The 17,217-nt window shown below is 41.0% G+C and overlaps 1 protein-coding gene across 1 annotated transcript in view; it reads right to left on the minus strand.

The window, feature by feature from the left end:
• Positions 1-17,217, minus strand: part of EXT2 (exostosin glycosyltransferase 2) — a 61,294-nt gene that overhangs the window by 30,280 nt on the left and 13,797 nt on the right. Inside the window, exon 7 of the mRNA XM_026034671.1 lies at positions 3,182-3,313. Within this exon, the coding sequence (XP_025890456.1) occupies positions 3,182-3,313 (132 nt within the window). The remainder of the gene's footprint in view (positions 1-3,181; positions 3,314-17,217) is intronic.

Here is a 17,217-nt window from a genome sequence, read left to right on the forward strand (position 1 = left end):
ACAAAGCACAGGAAACAATTAGGTGATGAATCTTAACATACAAGTCATAGTCATRGGGGTTGCAATAGCTCAACAACACAAAGAGCAAAATTCACACCTTGGAGAGTTACGCTCATTAGAGACAGTCATTGTCCAAACAGAAAAACACACATTTCCTGTCTGATTTTACACCTGAAACAACTGAGCAGCAAAACAATTTTTAGCCATAAGAATTGTTACTAAACTCTATTTTTCTCTAACTTATCAGGATCCTAGTGGCATGCTAAGCAAATTTAATTCCTATCAGTAAACCAAGGAAAAGAAGTATTACAGTAAAGCCAGAAACAGGCGAGAAACCAAGGACAGCAGTTCTCACTGCCTACGSATTCTCTGCCGCATGACGGTCTTAGGCCGAGAACAAGCTCTTGGTTAGAGAGGTATTCTTCTTCTAGCCAGCAAGCTCATAAACCTACTAAAGCTGGTCTTTTCTGCACTACTCTTCTACAGGCAAATCCACGCTCTCATTTTCAAGACCTTACCACTGAGAACACAGGGACCTGAGCTTTTAAGGAAGAGTCTTGAACTGATTTAAACAAATCTCTGATTATCTGCACTAAGTCCTTTGCCTCAAAACAGTGCTCACACGCTCTGCATTTTCTGTTAACCTGCTTCTAGATTCCACTTACTGTGAGTGTACAGGAGAGCAGAGCACTGAAAATTTACTAAATACAATGTCACAAGGAGCAAAGAGGAATGACAAGCTCTGGRGGTGCAGTGCTGGCCAGGAACACAAGAATTTATGGACATTTCACTGTAGTACAAATGTTAACTTACAGGCGCTTCACTCACAGCCTGGCCCTGAGGCAAGCCCAAAGTCATTTTCTGTAAATGCTTCAGTCTTGGAGTTTATTTAGAGAAAAATATGGCAACTTTCCTGTAAATGAGGACCGCATCCAAGCCATCCTTAGTTATTTTGCCTTATCGGACTTACCATGTGTTGCTAGCCTGCACGTGCAAGTATCTGCTCTCCCATTGTACTTTCTCATCTAGGCTAAGTGGGAGCTGCAGCAGGGCCAGGAGTGCACGGCAGGCACAAACTCACATGAGACACACTCTCTGGCTCAAGGGGAACGTTTCCCACTGGAAAGCACAGGCTTGCTGTSCAATTTTGACAACAGAATAGTGCAACTATTTTAAAATACATATTTTTAAGAACTTAGTGACTTACAAAATTTACTGGCTGATAYTGTATATCAGTACCTTCTACATTGCCCGAAGTTAGGATTTAGCAGAGTTCAGGAGAATATGTTCCCCAAAAGAGTACAGCTGTACTGTGCTCTCCTCTTAAATTAATGGATAAAATATATTCAAAGCGAAAACAAACAAACAACACCCCCAAAAAGCAACTACCACCACAGATAAATTGCAGAAGGCTCCAGTTAGAGGCTTCTAATGAAAGAACAAGGGTCATAACCCAACAGCCTCCGCTGGTTATGAAAACTAGGAGAGTCTGACGCAAGGAAATGTTTATACCTGCTCAGAGTAGCTATCGAAATCCATGGTTATGGACATCACAGGACCGAGCACTTCTGCTTTACAAGTTTAATTGCTCTYGAACCGTTCCCGATCTGAATTCTATTTTCTCTCAGTGACCCCCCGGGAAAGGGTCACAAGCACTCTGTGTTGCTGGCTAACACAGAGCTTACACAGCCCATAAAGGAACTTTTTATGACATTTCTGTTCCATACTCAAGCAAGAAGTGAATTCATGCACATATTAAGCAATGTTCATAGACCAGGATAAACATCAAATTCTTTCAACTGAGACATAAAACCACCAAGGCACTGACCATTTGTGGCATGAGAGAGTTATGATATGAGGTGTTAACTCCAATGTCCTGGACATATTCCAGCCTGGCTAATTGCAGTCAGCCCTCTAACTTTTCTCTCCAAATGCACACTGAAACAATATGCTTGTTTATTCCTGACACTGCCCTGGCACAGCATTGCTGTTATGTGTTTGCCCACAGTTTCACAGTGCTGTTCTATATGTTGCTGTGTCTGTGGTAACAAACCTTCTGCTGAAAAACCTTTGGGTTGAAAGACTAATATATTTTTCCAAGCATATGTTAAAAACAAGCAAACAACAAAAAAATAGAAGCCTGGTTGTTGCTCAGAGTAAAAATAGCCTGCAGAGAAATGGATGGAYGTTTTTGCTAGCATAATCTAAAGGTGTAAGGGCATTCTGATTTCCTTCTCAGTGTAATTACTTACCTCTTTTTCAGCTTCATTTGTTAAGTAATACTGACAAGTTTTATGTTTCTAGTAAGTGACAACAGTAGATTAAGATCTTGGGAGAGGCAACACRAAGTCCTTTCTGAAGCACAGTAACGGGCTATTAGCTCTTTGTCAGCCACTGTTCACTCTCTCCATCTGAACTGTTTAAGGCAAAACACGTAGTTGCTCCCAGAACAACTCTCCCTATGTCATCACAGGGTGAGACAATTAACAAGTTTGGTTTTATTAGTAAAACCAAACTATTTTTTATATTTTGACATAGAAAAAAATAATTAGTTTGGAGCGAAAATCATCTGCAGGCTTTTATATACTGGAAATCAGAACCAGGTGCAGGAGGTTAATTAATACTCCAGTGTTTCTTCTTGATCGAGACGGGTTCAACCACTGAAACATACTTTTCCAAGGAGGGGAAGAAAAAAGGAAGCAACATTCCAGCAAGATGTTGGTCATTTGCTTCTGTACAAGAGAAATTATGTAGAAAGGAGGAGGAGTAAATTGCAGGCATTGGATAAATTGGGTATTTCTGCAGAATTATATGAAGAAGCTTTACAGTTCAACATCTTCGGTACTTCCATCGCAGTTATCCATTTTTAAGAGCATTAAATTCACACTGAGTTTAAGAGAAACAATCAAGTGGAGTGCATGCATATGTGTATGCATGCATACAAAATAAATAAATAAATACTTAAATAAGCAATTTGAAATGTGCAATAGCAAACRTGAAAAGTCTGCATTTCACAGGCAGGACATAAAAAGAACTACTAGTGATTTTGCCAGTCATCATAAAATATATTAACTTCATCTGTTCACAACACCAACACACAACTATTACCAAGTTTCATAGTGCACACCTCTTACATAAGGAAAAAAMCAGCCTGTTTTATGAGTGAATCAAACTAGCTTACCACAGCTGGGGGATCATTCCATTCTTCATAAGAAATGGCAGCATATGGGTAAATTCGGTCATTGATAATCTGAAGGGTAGCAAGAGCAATTGCTTTCATTGATCGAAAATATGCTTCCCAGAACCACCTTGCCTGTAAAGAGAGAAAAAAAAAAAAACTTTCACACTCCAGTTTTAGTTTGCCATACACAATTTGTTTAATGTAGTCTACCACATAGGTGGAAATGAAATTAAGAGGCATGCCTATGCYTATTGCAACTAGGATGTCTGCATAGAGCCTGGAAACGTCAAATTCCACCCCTGCAAAGAAAAAAAAAACCCAACTTACAGATAGTAAAAAACAGAAGCAGCATTACTTATCAAGGGATTAACCACAATGAGAATCCATGTAAATGCTTGAAGGAATCAGTTTCTTTCGTGCTTGTATCACCCGTTTCCCTCCTCAAAATGCCAAAAGCAGTTTAACCACAGGGCACAAGTGTTTCCTGTTCTACTTAGTTTTTCCAAGGCAAAAGAATCCAAAGGGCATCCAAATAGAGGCATGGAGCCAAAAAGGTGCACCTTTTAACAGCAATATTAGAAATAGCTAATCAGCTTGAGAATTAAAGTACTCTTGAACTCTATTTAGAAAATACTATTCCAGTATTCCACAAACCAAAAACCTCCTCTTATTTAGCTGTAATGATGAGTGGCAAAGGTGCCTCACCCTGCAGGTAACTACTTCTTAGGACAAAGATCCCTACACACACACACACACACACACACACACACACACACACACACACACACACACTCTTTGTCAAGCACAACAGCATTCAGCTAAAGAACAGTGTAGAGTGTTCAGGAGACAGGTGGGTATGTCCAAAATTTAAAGTCCTTTGGAGCTTTACAGCCACAGAAATCACAAAGCAATCTGAATCCAGACCTGAATCATTTCTCTCACTGTATTTTTCTCCCTCAGTTGAATTTAACAGGCTAAAAGATTATTAGCAAGAACTTTGGACAAAATTAATGTTGTGCCCAACTGCAGCAGAATTATAAAAACAAATAAGAACAATAAACAATGTCTGGCTTCCTAAAAAAAAAAGCACAAAATCTTAAGATACCTTCCTAAAATACCATAAAAATACTGAATAAAGAAAACACATTCTAAGTGAAGATGCAAGTATTCCTTTCCCTTGTACCACTTCTGCAGAAACATGTAATATCAGAAACTAAGTAACCTAGGTGACCTAAAAAAGCAGACTAAGAGTTAGAACAAGAACTAACATTGACCAAAAGAGTGAATTAAGTGATCTCTATTCAGCTATCCTTATTAAACAAAAGTGGAAATTTAGATATCAAATTCCATCCTCATGTTAACTAACAGTTTGAGTAAACTACTGCTAACCTCAAAAGGCTACCCTCAAAGACATATGCATTGGACATTAAGTTGCACAGGACCATGCATTCCACTGCCACTAAACGACAGTATTCCTCTTCTGCCTTTATTCTGACACTGACCATTACACTCTAATGTGTGCGATGACCTGGCTTTGCAATGACCAGCTCCCTTCTCTTCCCTTGGCAATTCTGGAATGGATCGGAGCCAGCCTCTCTCTGCCGAGGAAACATTTGCCACGCAGGCAAGAGCACACCTTCATACCTGAAACAAAACTGGAGAGCAGGGTAGAGGGAATTCACCTTTTATACACTAATATTTATATAATTAATGTTTTGTAAAGAGCTAGAATATGTTCCCACAGTTGGCTGTAGTTTTTTGGAGCTGTGTTTCTTTAACACAGAACTCAAAACCTTCTAAGGGGATTCCAAGTCTCCAAACAGATGTTTCGAGGTCTCACTACTTCCTCCCCACCTTGTTTGCTTTTATAAAGCAGGACTGATTAACATGACTTGCTAGTCTCTGCCACTCGGCATGCAAAGTTACTAAACGCTTGGGGAAAGTTTCCTGTTAGGAAGATGTGTTTCTATTCTTTTTTTTTTAATTCTGAGCTTTCCACTTCCATGAATCTGTTTTCACTATCCATGAAAGCAGGAGATTAATAGTTGTGTATTTGAGAGCGTCTTTAACACCCTGGGGAGTGTTTCTAAGGTACTGTGCATTAACATACACATCAGGGCTGTTTGAAAGACAGCCTTGCAAGGAAGTGAAAGGCTGACGGAATCGGAGACTCTTCTCTCCGTCTCCAAAAGGCGAGCTCCTGAAGCCACGGCTGCAAACACAGGGATGGCGGTAGGAAACAGTTCTAGAAAGTTGGTATTTTTTTTCTCCCTTCAACTCCTGCACTCTCAGATTGGCTATGGATGCCCACCAATTTCTATTAAAGCTGAAGCTGCTTCATATAACATTAGAGGTACTGATACATCTCCACAAATACACGTGCCCACTTACGAGGGACACAAACAGCAATTTTTAAGAAGTGCCTAGAAATTTGTTTTAATTTTCTTTCTCAGAACTGCAGATGGCATGGAAAGTCTTGGTCTCCTCAATCAAGCAAGTAAAGGTCCAAACCAAGAACTCACCTCCACATTTTTCTTTTCTTTTTACCAGTTTCTGGATTTTGCTCCGGTGGCCTCAAGGAAGCTGAGCTGGTAACGCTCAGCACACTCTGGTAGAGGCAAGAGTCTGGGAAAAAATCATTTGCAGCTCCTTCCAAAGGAGACAACAGAGAGCAGCTTGCAGCAAGAGGGTAGCCAGCTCACTGAAAGTAACATTTATTTAGGTAAGGTGTTATTTTCCTTAGAAATAAACACACTTGGGGGCCTAGCATCTCTTTATAAGCTCTTTACAAGCCAGCATGGGATCAGGTTACCCGGCCTATTCATATAATGTTTATAAGTTCTAGTGTTAATGCCACTAATGGTGCTCCGGTGTAGACTGCAAGACAGATCCATGTAAATCTTTTGATTAGTTTCTGAAAAGAAAAACATTGGGCATGGGGCAAGGAAAGGAATACTATCTGTAACATTTAGATCAAGGGCAGAAGTATTCCATGAAGGAAACTTTCCAGGCTCCTGTCCTTACCCAGCCCATGACTGGCTTGCAGTTGGTAAAGTTATCAAAGGGGGAAAAAACATCATTTGCAAAAAATGCCTTAAAAGTTAACTGCCCATAAACCAGCAGTTCTCTCAGCTTCCACATCGGGCACCACGATGCTGTAAGATTTTGCCCTGCTGCAGGAGTTCTATGTTTCCYCAAATGCCTTGAAAATGTTTATGGACCCTGAAATATTACCATTTTCACACAGGCTACAGTGACAAYTATTTTTCCTTCTATGGCTCCTCTTTAGCATTTCTATTTTTTTTGCAGAGGAAAAGACAGTAGCCTAGCTGCTGTGGAACCAGCCTGCAAATGCATGATTTTAATTCTGGTTTTGCTATTTACTCACAGGTAAGTGTCTGCCATTCACATAATCTCTGATTCTACTCAATCTCTCAGCAGCACTGCAAGGCTAACTTACCACTGTAAATTCAGGGGTGTATAAACCCACAGAACATAACTTTGTCCTTTCTAATTATTTGTGAAAAGAAACCCTAAACTCATAAAAGTCATGTTCAGCCACCCAGTACCACCAGGGCAAGTGACTGCAGCAACCTTCTGCTAACATGTGTACCCTCGGGAGAAACATAAAGGAGATTACAGGAAGTATCTACAGCTCTGAGCTCTAGCCAACAAGTTTGACCATTAACCTTCAGGCTCTGAAGTTACATGTGACACTATTATAATCAAATGCCTTTTAAGTCACCGAGCCCTAACAAGCTGTTCCCCTCAAGTAAGCTATTCTAAGTGTCCACATGCACCCCTTAGCCCCTCTCCACTGTGTGGGAAGATTAATTAGGCAACTGAGGTTCATGATAAACTGAATTATCATGCGTTTTTAGCTTATGGCAATATATGTGAAGATAGCCATATAATAACCAGGTAGCAAGAATCAGCTTTCAAGGCCTTGCAGCACAAAATGGGAGCCAGAAAGATCCTAAGTTCCTTTTTGGAGGAATAAGCATTTAATACAAAGCTTTCTAGGACAAACCTTGTGCTCATATTGAGGACCTCATAGTCCTAAATTCCCAACTATTTCTGCCATTGAATTGCAACCCGCCAGTCCCGCTTTCTGGACTGCCTTACTGTTTCTACAGCTGCTTCCCTGCTCCAACAGCTTCCTTGCTGATCCCATGCATCACTCTCTCAGCATGCAGTTTCTCAGCAAAGATGATCCCAGCTGCGTCAGCTAAAACCAGGGCCCATCCTTGCTCCTRTAGACAGGCTTACACAGAAACTCCTAGAAGGCACTAGGCAATTAAATGGTAACTTGTTGTTTCTATAAAGTGATAATGACCTGGGATTTTCAAAAGTGCTTATTGGTTTGGGACACTTAGGAGTAGCATCACACCACCCAACTCTGCATGTCTAGAGTTGGCTGGCTTGATCTTCTCTCTGTAATCACCGTAAAGCAATGTAAATTCTGTACATACACACACTACTTTGCCTGGCAATGAAAGGCTTTCTAGAATATATTCATGATTTCTAGAAGAGCATCTTTCAATTTTCAGCTAAGTTGGTTGTGTTGTGGCTATTTGGCAACAAAGACCTAACAAAAAAGCAGTAGCCACTGTCATCGTATAAAGAGTGTTCAGAATATCAACATGCTTTTTTAAGGCTAATAGAAGGGTCACAAGAGGAAATGCAACTACAACTTCTTTGGTGTCTAATCATTCCAGATAAAGGCTAATACATAGTTTGGCATTGGGTTCTCCCAATGCTCAAACTAGAAAGTACTCCAGAAGGGAACAAGAGGAACAAGCAGTAGAAAAATGCAGCTCACATAGAACTGTTTCTAATTAAACTGACATTCACCTCTGACAGAACATAACAGTGCTCTTTTATTTTGAAACACTTCTTCCATCTTTCAACTTTGTCTTCACGAATAGGCATGATGCTCAAGCAAAGCCCCCCAAAATATTCAATCCATCTATATATCTTCATTTAATGAGAGGCCTAAAAGGAAAATTCCTTTATCAAAGGATACTTTTCCAGGCTGAGCAAAAGGGRAAAAAAAAAGACAAGCACACAGTAATTTATATCATTACATTCCTATGTTTTACCTGTCCTTGATTATGTCACAAATGCATTCATGTCTTATTCATGAGATGTTGGCACAGAAAGCACTTTGGATAATCCACAGTCTCTCAATCTTGCCAAATTTGATCCCAAAAGACCATCTATGCCATGTGCTGCTATTACTCAACATACTCGAGTGAAGACCACAGACATTCTGAACAAAGCATTTCAGAAAGAGATTCAAGATAGACATTTTGTCATGTTGTTTTTTATTGTAATTCAACTTCACAAAATAAGCATATTCTCCCTCTTCATATACACAAGCAGAAGTGGAAACTAAATCTTTCCATTACCCAAATTTCTTTTCTTTTTTCCTCTCTGAAAATGTCAATTCATAAGGGACATTGAGGTCAGAGTTCAAAAAGCTAATCTTACCCTCCCCATACCAGTTGCTTGGGAGCAGACTTGCTTCTACTGTCTCCAAGTTTTATTGCTGCAAATGCTAGACAAATGCTGACTCATAAGAGCTAAGAGTAAAAGGTGGTGGTAGTTTTGAACACTCAGCTATTAAGCTTAATGTTCTTGCATAATGTTCTTGTACTGCAGTCTTCCTCACAATGCACCTCCTTGGAATGACAGCAATCCATRTGTACAATACTACACACACAGACACATATATATGAAAATAATTTCTTAAAGAAAGTATACTTGTTAAAGTTGTAAGTCTTACATTGTAAGTCTTGCTTCCATACTTGCAGATAATTTGGGGTTCCTTTTTAACGTTTTTATCTTCTGTTCTGAACTGAACACGAGGCTTCCTCTGCCTAAAACCTGTCTGCAACCATGTAACATAAAAAGGACTATTTCTTGAACAGAAAAAAACAGCTCTCATTCTCTCTCATAAAACAGTAACATTTTCTTGCCTAGATTTTGATCCAAGAATAAAAAGCTTAGATTATCTTGATCCCTTCAATACTTATCTTCACTATTTCTGGACTTGGGGATATTAACTTTGTTTTAAAAATAGCAAAAAGGACACAGGACTCAAACAGAAACAAGTACCACTTAACACTGGTATTCTCCCTTCAAAGATTTCTTCAGGCCCAGCTTGTTTCTCTGAATAATGAACTGCCTGATTTTGCAGCTCTGTTGCAGAAAGCAAAAGTTACACTATTCACAACTCAGGAAACCTGACTTACTGCCCTGACACCATATAAATCCATGGCAAAAATTCACTTCAGTTATGGAGTCAACAAAGGGAAAACAAAACTGTGAGCAGAAAGAAACCCTGAGGCAGGGAGTACTGTTCCAAAGCACAGAGACAAAGCCAGCAAAGCAAGAAGCAAGACAAGAGAACGTGCGGAGTTTCAAACACACTTAGTTTTAAAACTGTAATGTAAAAAAGGCCTCCATTTCCCAAGTACCCTTGAGCAGAGCTTTCAATTCCATCTTGCTGTGTTACTCAAGTGACCTGTGTTGACACCAAGGAGATAACACAGCTGTAAGACAGCAATACAAGTTCTACTATCCAGATAACATCCACACAATCATTACTGATAATGCAAGGACACAAATACTAGCGTGTTTCTTCGTCCAGTTTTGGGGAGTTTTGGGGGCTTTCCCATTACTCCAGTCTCATGGGGCAGTCACCTCACTCGAGGAGCAGCCACAAGAGCTCTCCCCATCTACCTCTGACAGGGACTGTCCTTCGCACACTCCCTGTCAGCCACACAGAACCAAACTTGCTGCTCTTGCTGCTTCAAGAGCAGTCCAGAAAAGAACAGTTACATATATGTAGCTGTAGGGAATGCTCAACTATAGTATGACCCAAGTTGAGGGGGGAAGGGGAGCTTTTAGCCACATTTCTTGACAAATGATGGACAGCTCCTGAAACAGAAAGCAATAGGTTTCAGGTCTCGGGGGTACTGCCTTCAAATATGTCTGTGTTCTCAGGGTAGATCAGCTTACCCCGCTGCAGGCACCCCGCTGAGAGGTGAGGTCCCAAGCAAAACACAGGAATCGGACTGCGAGCCTTTGAGGTGGCAGGAGCCAAGGGGGGTTCAAAGGCAAGGCTGGCTGGTGGGCAGCACCTCGGAGCACTGCGGAGGTTAGAGGTTAGTAAAGCAGGAGCCACTGGCCAATAAAACAGTGTTTGCAGAGCCCACTCTACAGATAAATTGGGGATCTGTTTACACCTTTCCCAGCTTTCTGAGTTACACACGCTGATGCTTCCCACTGTGATCTTGTCCTATGTCCACTAGCATCTCCCCTGCTCAGCAGCTGCCCTGCTCTCTGCTGGCTGCCTTTATAAGAAGGGGAAAGGATGCTTGGAAACTTTTAATCAGCATCCAGCATCAAAAATAAATAAATAAAAGCACAACTGCTTTTATTTGTGTCAACTGCTGCAATAAGATCTGTCTTGTTTGAGATTTCCCATGACTGCCGTACTAATGCCGGGAGAATAAAAGCTTAAATTCCCTTGATTAGAGAAGGTAAACACAAAGCAAGCCCCGTGCCAATCACACACATGAAAGGATAGCTTTTTGCAGTAAGAAAAAAGAGAAATCTATGTAGGGTTACCACCACGCTGGAGCTTTCAAAAGTCAGCACATACCTCAATTTCAGAGCTTAAGCCCTACACCGGGAAGAACTTGTTCTGTTGATGAAGACATGTTGYGCTCCGTTTCCTGCTCAGTTTCTATACTGCTCTATTTTATGTAAACATAAGCATACGCATAACCCACATAGACACAGTTGTGAACAGTTTTAACCACAGACATTAGTGCCAGTACTGCTTGAATACCTACGTATCTTATTGCACTCTACGTAGATAAACGTTGAAAGAGCTACAATTTTTTTTCTCCTCATATATGGGACAAATTCTGTTTAAGATATAGTGTGGCCTCCACACTTTAAAAATAAACGCTGTAAAATGGTATTACCCTTCATGCTCTAAACTGTGCATAAATGCACGACTGTCTGCTAAAGTAATGCCACTAACAGTTGCTGGTTCTGATAATATTATGTCATGGCTACACTCAGTAGAAATAGGGTTGAAAATGATTTTAGATGAGCAAAATAACTGAGAGACAAGGGTTATGTATTTCATTTGGAAAACATCAAGACAATATCCTAAAAAGGAAATGTTCTTTATTATATGATACCAATTTTTGCCAAAACGATAGCTGTTATCTATCTCAAAGATAAACAGCAAGCCCTAGAAGGCAAATAAGGCATCATCGACCAGCACGTGCAGATTTTAACCTTTCACTTCAGCTGATCAGTTGGAGGGTCAGGAAGGAATTGTTTTTCCTCTCCTCTTGATATACAACTACTTTTCTACTTTTGGAAGAGACAGAGCTCAAGCCTCAGGGGATCCACAAGGACAAAACACAGGTAGGAATGGATCAGAAGGAAAGGGGTGGTGAAGAGAAGGGACTGTGCACTGATGCTYGGGGCTTACTGAAGAACTTCCAGTAGGTGGTTAACAGGTCTTGCACACCCAAGGGCTTAACCCAACCACCAGATTCAGGATCAGAGAAGAGTTTTGCCCCATACTTTCACAACGTCATTGGCATTCCTTGGTTTTGTTTGCTTTAGTGTGTTGGAAAGCATTTGGTCAGAGCATTCAAAATTGTCTGCTAATGGGAGAAAGCGAGGGGTAGAGAGAAGGAACCAATCCTGAGATATGTGCTGTGCTGTTTGCAAGTCAAGGGGCATAACAGTGTAGTCCATTCCTGACACACACCATTTTCCTACATGTGGTCATCTAAGAAAATATTAGATATATTTGAACATCTTACAGTCAAAGATTAAAGTAAAAAGGTGCCTAAAGATTATCTGGAGACAGACTTTTTAAAGAACATGCAAAGCCCTCCTAACTTAAAGCCAAGTTGACTTGCAAGACGCATGTGATGTAGTCATTAAAACAAGGAAAGGGGAACTAGGACTTCTAAATTCCATTATTACCATAAGAGTTTGACCTTGGACAAGTCATTTATGTCTCTGTTCACTCATCAGTAAAACTGTATGAGACCAAGATGCACTTATTGCTCATAAAGCATTTTTATGGCACTCAAATGCAACTTACCACAGAAACGCAGTGTATTTATACTGTACAGACAAATGCTAATATTACAACAGTTTCAATAGTGACGGGGTGAGTGGAACAAGTGAATTTGGTCAAGAAACGTGATATGTTTGCAGAGGAAGAGAACAGGAAAGTGAAGAATGAGAGGAACGTCAGGAAAGATGTTTAAACATCCATTCATCTGTAGCAAACTGCTTCAAGTGCAGAACGCAAAACACTCTCAAATACTATTTTAAAAGAATTGCATTATTTTAAAAGAGTTCAAAAGAATTTACTGGATTTATCTGTAGCACATCCAAGCTGTCTATGGCATTCTGCAAAGGGCACGTGCCAAGAGTCCACTCTACAACATCATATACACTGAAAACAGTCTAAACACTCTTGCAGTTCAAGTTGAATCTCCTCTGATCTAGAAGCTGCAAATCTAAGATACTAAGGCAGCACAAGTCCATCCTATAAAAACCACTCAACAGAGTGGGGGCTACTCTTAGATTTCTGAGCTGCTTCYCCATGATACCACAAAGACTGCTCTGCAATGCAGAAAACATCAAAATACTTTTCTCTGTTCACGGAAAGCAATGGCAATAGGGGAAAGGGGGCAATGAAAGTCTCATATATAAATGTCAAGGATTCTACGACTCCCTGGTGATCCTGGCAATGAGCCAGGTAAAAGTTTTCTCTTCCTTTGCTGTTTGCAGCAACAAATCCTCCCYGGGGGGAGGAGGGTGAGGACTGGAACTTACTTCACTGCATCTGATAGGATGGCAAATTGTCCAGGCCTGACATTTATGGGGGACCCGAAGCTCCATAGAAGCACTCTGGGAGGATTAAAGCAGGGTTAGCCGCTCCAATCACACTCCCTAAAACGCTGCAAATGGCAGGCAGATGAAAGTTCTTCTAAATTCGATAATGATGAGTCTAAAGAAGCCCGAGACAGAAGCTGTCCCTCGTCAGGGAAAGAACTGCAGCTGGAAGCAGAGTATTCTCATTAAAGGACTTGTAAAATCTATCTGTGCTCAAAGAGCAACCAGTGTCCAGATCCTGAAGTTGTCTTTAATTGATTAAGCAGAACTAAATCCCAACCCCTGCATGTGAGCCACGCCACCCACCAAAAAACCTGCATACCCTCCCTTTGCTTTAACTCTCTGCAGGAGCGTTTCGCAGTAAGAACGGGAAGGTTCACACGCCGGCACTCATTGCCTGGAGCCAGCAGAAAGGCTCATATAGCTGTCAGCAAGCTGATAAGGGCTGAAATTACTCTACAGAGCCCTCTTTAAAGAAGAGCCAAAGCAGCACATTAAATGAAAGGGAGGAGGGGTCAGAAAAGCCAGCCACTCATGTTGTTTTAACGTGGCACTAAAACAAGTCATTGATTTATGCATGTGTCTCCAGGTCTGCTTGACCTGCAGCCTGAACTTTCCTTCAGGTCAGGGCTAAGGCACAGGGCATGTGCACTAAAAAAAGATCCCTAACAGTTTGTCCAGGTACTGCCACTGTGGGAACAAACAGTGCAAGTTACATGCCTTCTACACGCTTTTTTAGAAGTTATATATACTTATATTTATATATACACTTATATTTTTTTTAAATTAAAATCAAATTTAWATTCCTTTTTAGTTTTTAACCGTCCATCTAGAAATGTCTTYTGTCTTTGAAAAGACAAACAGCTGTGCTTATTTTCACTTTTAATTAATAAAATGATGAATGGAATGTTACACAGCCACGAGGTTATTGGAGTTTTTGGTTGTGGGATTTTTTTTAATTTTAATTTTTTTTGTTTATTTTTTTGTTTTTTTGTTTTGTTTTGTTTTGTTTTTTGTTGACTTAAAACAAAAAAACAAAAAAAATAAAGTCAACAGCTTGCCCACGGTGGGTTCTGCAGCGGCCCGACACGCACCCTGYGGTGCCTCCCCAGGGCCCTGCTCCTTCCCAGCTCAGAGGGGGCTCCTTTGCATTCGTCTCCGATGCATTTTCCTGCCTTGGAGTTTTTCAACAACTCTTTTTGGGTTGTGTAACTTAACCATTTTCAACTCCGGTTAGTAGTAACAGGAGTTAGGGAGCATCAAATGAAATGGCATCAAACAGCGCATGGCGATTCCTATCCACTTTCTTCACGACAGTGTTATTTTACAGCTCTGTATTACCTCCCAGTGCCTCATTTTTGAGGGCAGGAGCCTCGGAGCACCTAACCCATCCTCACGTGGAATTGGCCGTGACCCCTCGGGAAGTCTGGGCCGAGGCCGCCCCGCTCCCGGACCCGCCTCCGGGCACCTCTGCCAGGCCCCGCGCTCCATATGGAACCATTTGGGAGGGGGGATGGTTCCAGGAAGCTTCAAAGAAAACGGGAATGACAACATTACTGTATAAAACAGACAAGACAGCAAGCCCAGAGATGCACAAGCTTCATGCAGACTGGTATTAATTTCAGCAGCTCCAACAGYGGAGGCTCTTTTGGATGGTCGCTGCGTGGCAGTCTGTGAGAACGAGCACRTGCTCCGCTGCCGCCTTCGCGGGCRCACGCACCACATGGGATTTTCAACACAGGCAACTTKTCTTCTCCACAGTGCAGGCTAAGGCATGATCACAGGAGGGGAAACAGCTATTACATTTTGTGGGAGTGATGGGGGGCAAAATGCCTGCAAGTGAGAATAAAGGCATTCCTTAATATTGTACCTGCTACAGATCTGAATACAGCCCCATCTAACGCAGGGCAAGAGAAGTTAGCCCAGGTTTCCTACATGCCAGCCCTGCTCAGACCAATAAATACTCTTTTTCCTGATTTATACCACAAACTCTCAACCAAACAGTTAGGCATAATAAAGTTATATTATAGGAAATCAAGTCCCGCTCACACTAGCAGTATATCCTGGCAGGTTTCAATTCCAAAGGTGAAACACCTGCATTTTATCCTCTCCACGCTAGTGGCAGCATGATGTTCATGATCAGTGTAGAAACTATAGGAAAATCTTTTCAAATACAGGTTCTTTCACATTACAGATTTAATAATTTTCCTAAAATTCCTAGATTCACAAGAGAAAMAAACATAAATACATGAAGCCAAATCATGTCTCCAGTAGCTGTAACTGTGAAGCTACTTTTTCCTCTTGCCACTCCTGGCTTTGCATTAGTATTTGCTGCCTGTGCATCCCACAAAAATGGCTCATTTGTGTGAAGGGACCAAGGAGAAAGGAGACCTCTGATGGCCACCGCAGTATTTGCAGACTTACGCTGTACCCAGAATAAAGTGAAGCTGGCAACAGAATTCCGTTATGGAAGACACTCACCAGTAAAGTGTCAGTCTATTTTCTTTACATATATATGCAGCAAACACCATGCAGAGTTTAGCCTTGTCTGGTTAGAAATAAYGATACTAGAGTGATGTAAATTACATACCCCCACCTCCTCAAAAACAAAAGATTACCTGGGCCACTCTTTATGGAAGTGACACATAGGACGGCCTGGTCAATGAAGCTGTTCAATGGTGTTGCAGAAACTTGTCCTCACAAGTTGCAAAAATCCCACTACAGAAATGTTAGACACCTTCACACAGCATCTGAGACGAGACCCTTTACTTTCTCTCCATCCATCAGGCCCTCACTTTCTGCAGACCTCTGTTCCTCAGCAGTACAACTGTGGTAGCAGCATCTTTCTACCTCAGGATATGCTCATGTACCATATATACAGTGATGATGCCTAAAGATTCCAGAAATCAGGTTACAGTCTAACATATGTTAGCATCTCCCCTCACCGCTAACCCCAAAATGGAATTTCCTATTCAAAGCACCAAAAGAACCACGCAGTTGAATCCTTCCATACCTGCAATTTGCCAACAAATCTCTTCACATTTTCTGAAAATCCTGCTACATCTAACAGTGCTGATCTGCACTGTGTGCATGAACTCCTGAATTAAAGCTTGGTGATGACAGAGTAACAAACAGGCAACAGCATCAACTGGAATTAACTGTAAGATGTTTCATTTTGACTATAAACCCAACACACAGATTTCATTTGCGAGTTTGAGCAGCTCAGGACCTCACCTTTTCCAGTCACAAAATAAGTAACATCTCCCCTCACAGATATCATCATCTTATTCAAAATATTTAAAGCATTTAAGCATAACAAGTTGTCGCATTTGAGAGCTTAAAGCTCATCTATAACCAAAAATTTCCCTATGTATATACAAATTCTTGAACTTTCTTTCAGAAACTTAGATATAATACAAAGAAAAACAAAAAAATATATAAAAATAGGTATATACACCTTGTGATTTAATCAGAAAAAGCTCAGYAAACAAAAGCAGGCAGTAAACCTGCATTTAAGGAGATCTACCATCGCAATATGTATTAAGAAAACAGACTGGACAAAAAATAAAAGAAGAAAGAAAAAGTGAAGTTAATGAATGTGGTCTCCAACTAGACCACATTATTGGGAGCCAGCAATCTCCATTCCCATGGTAAATACCTATGATTCTTACATGAAGAAGCAGGTGCTCAAAACCTCAATTTCACATTTCRTATCTGCTGCTGCCCAGGATGGGGAGGCTTTGATCCCTGTGGACGCTGCAATGTGTTTCACAACAGCATGCACATTAACATGCTAGGCTGGAGGCATTCCAGTCCCGAGTAACTGCAGTCTGCCTGCCCAGGCACTGCTCTGCAATTGCAATCATATGCCCTGCTCTTAACTTCCTGACCTAAGGGCTAAGGGAGTACTGCTGAGCAGCTGCTGCTTAACAGATCTAGCTGCAGCACTGATGGCTACAGACAAAATATTGAAAAGTTATGGTGAATGCATATGTTTAGCATAGTGAAGAGGGCTGAATAATCATAATATTAACACAAGTATATGATGGAAGCTGCTGCATCACCAGCTTTTACAATAAGGCAGA

This window comes from Nothoprocta perdicaria, unplaced genomic scaffold (genome assembly GCF_003342845.1).
Source record: "Nothoprocta perdicaria isolate Ctin4 unplaced genomic scaffold, notPer1 scaffold_15, whole genome shotgun sequence".
In the NCBI taxonomy this organism is placed as follows: Eukaryota; Metazoa; Chordata; class Aves; order Tinamiformes; family Tinamidae; genus Nothoprocta; species Nothoprocta perdicaria.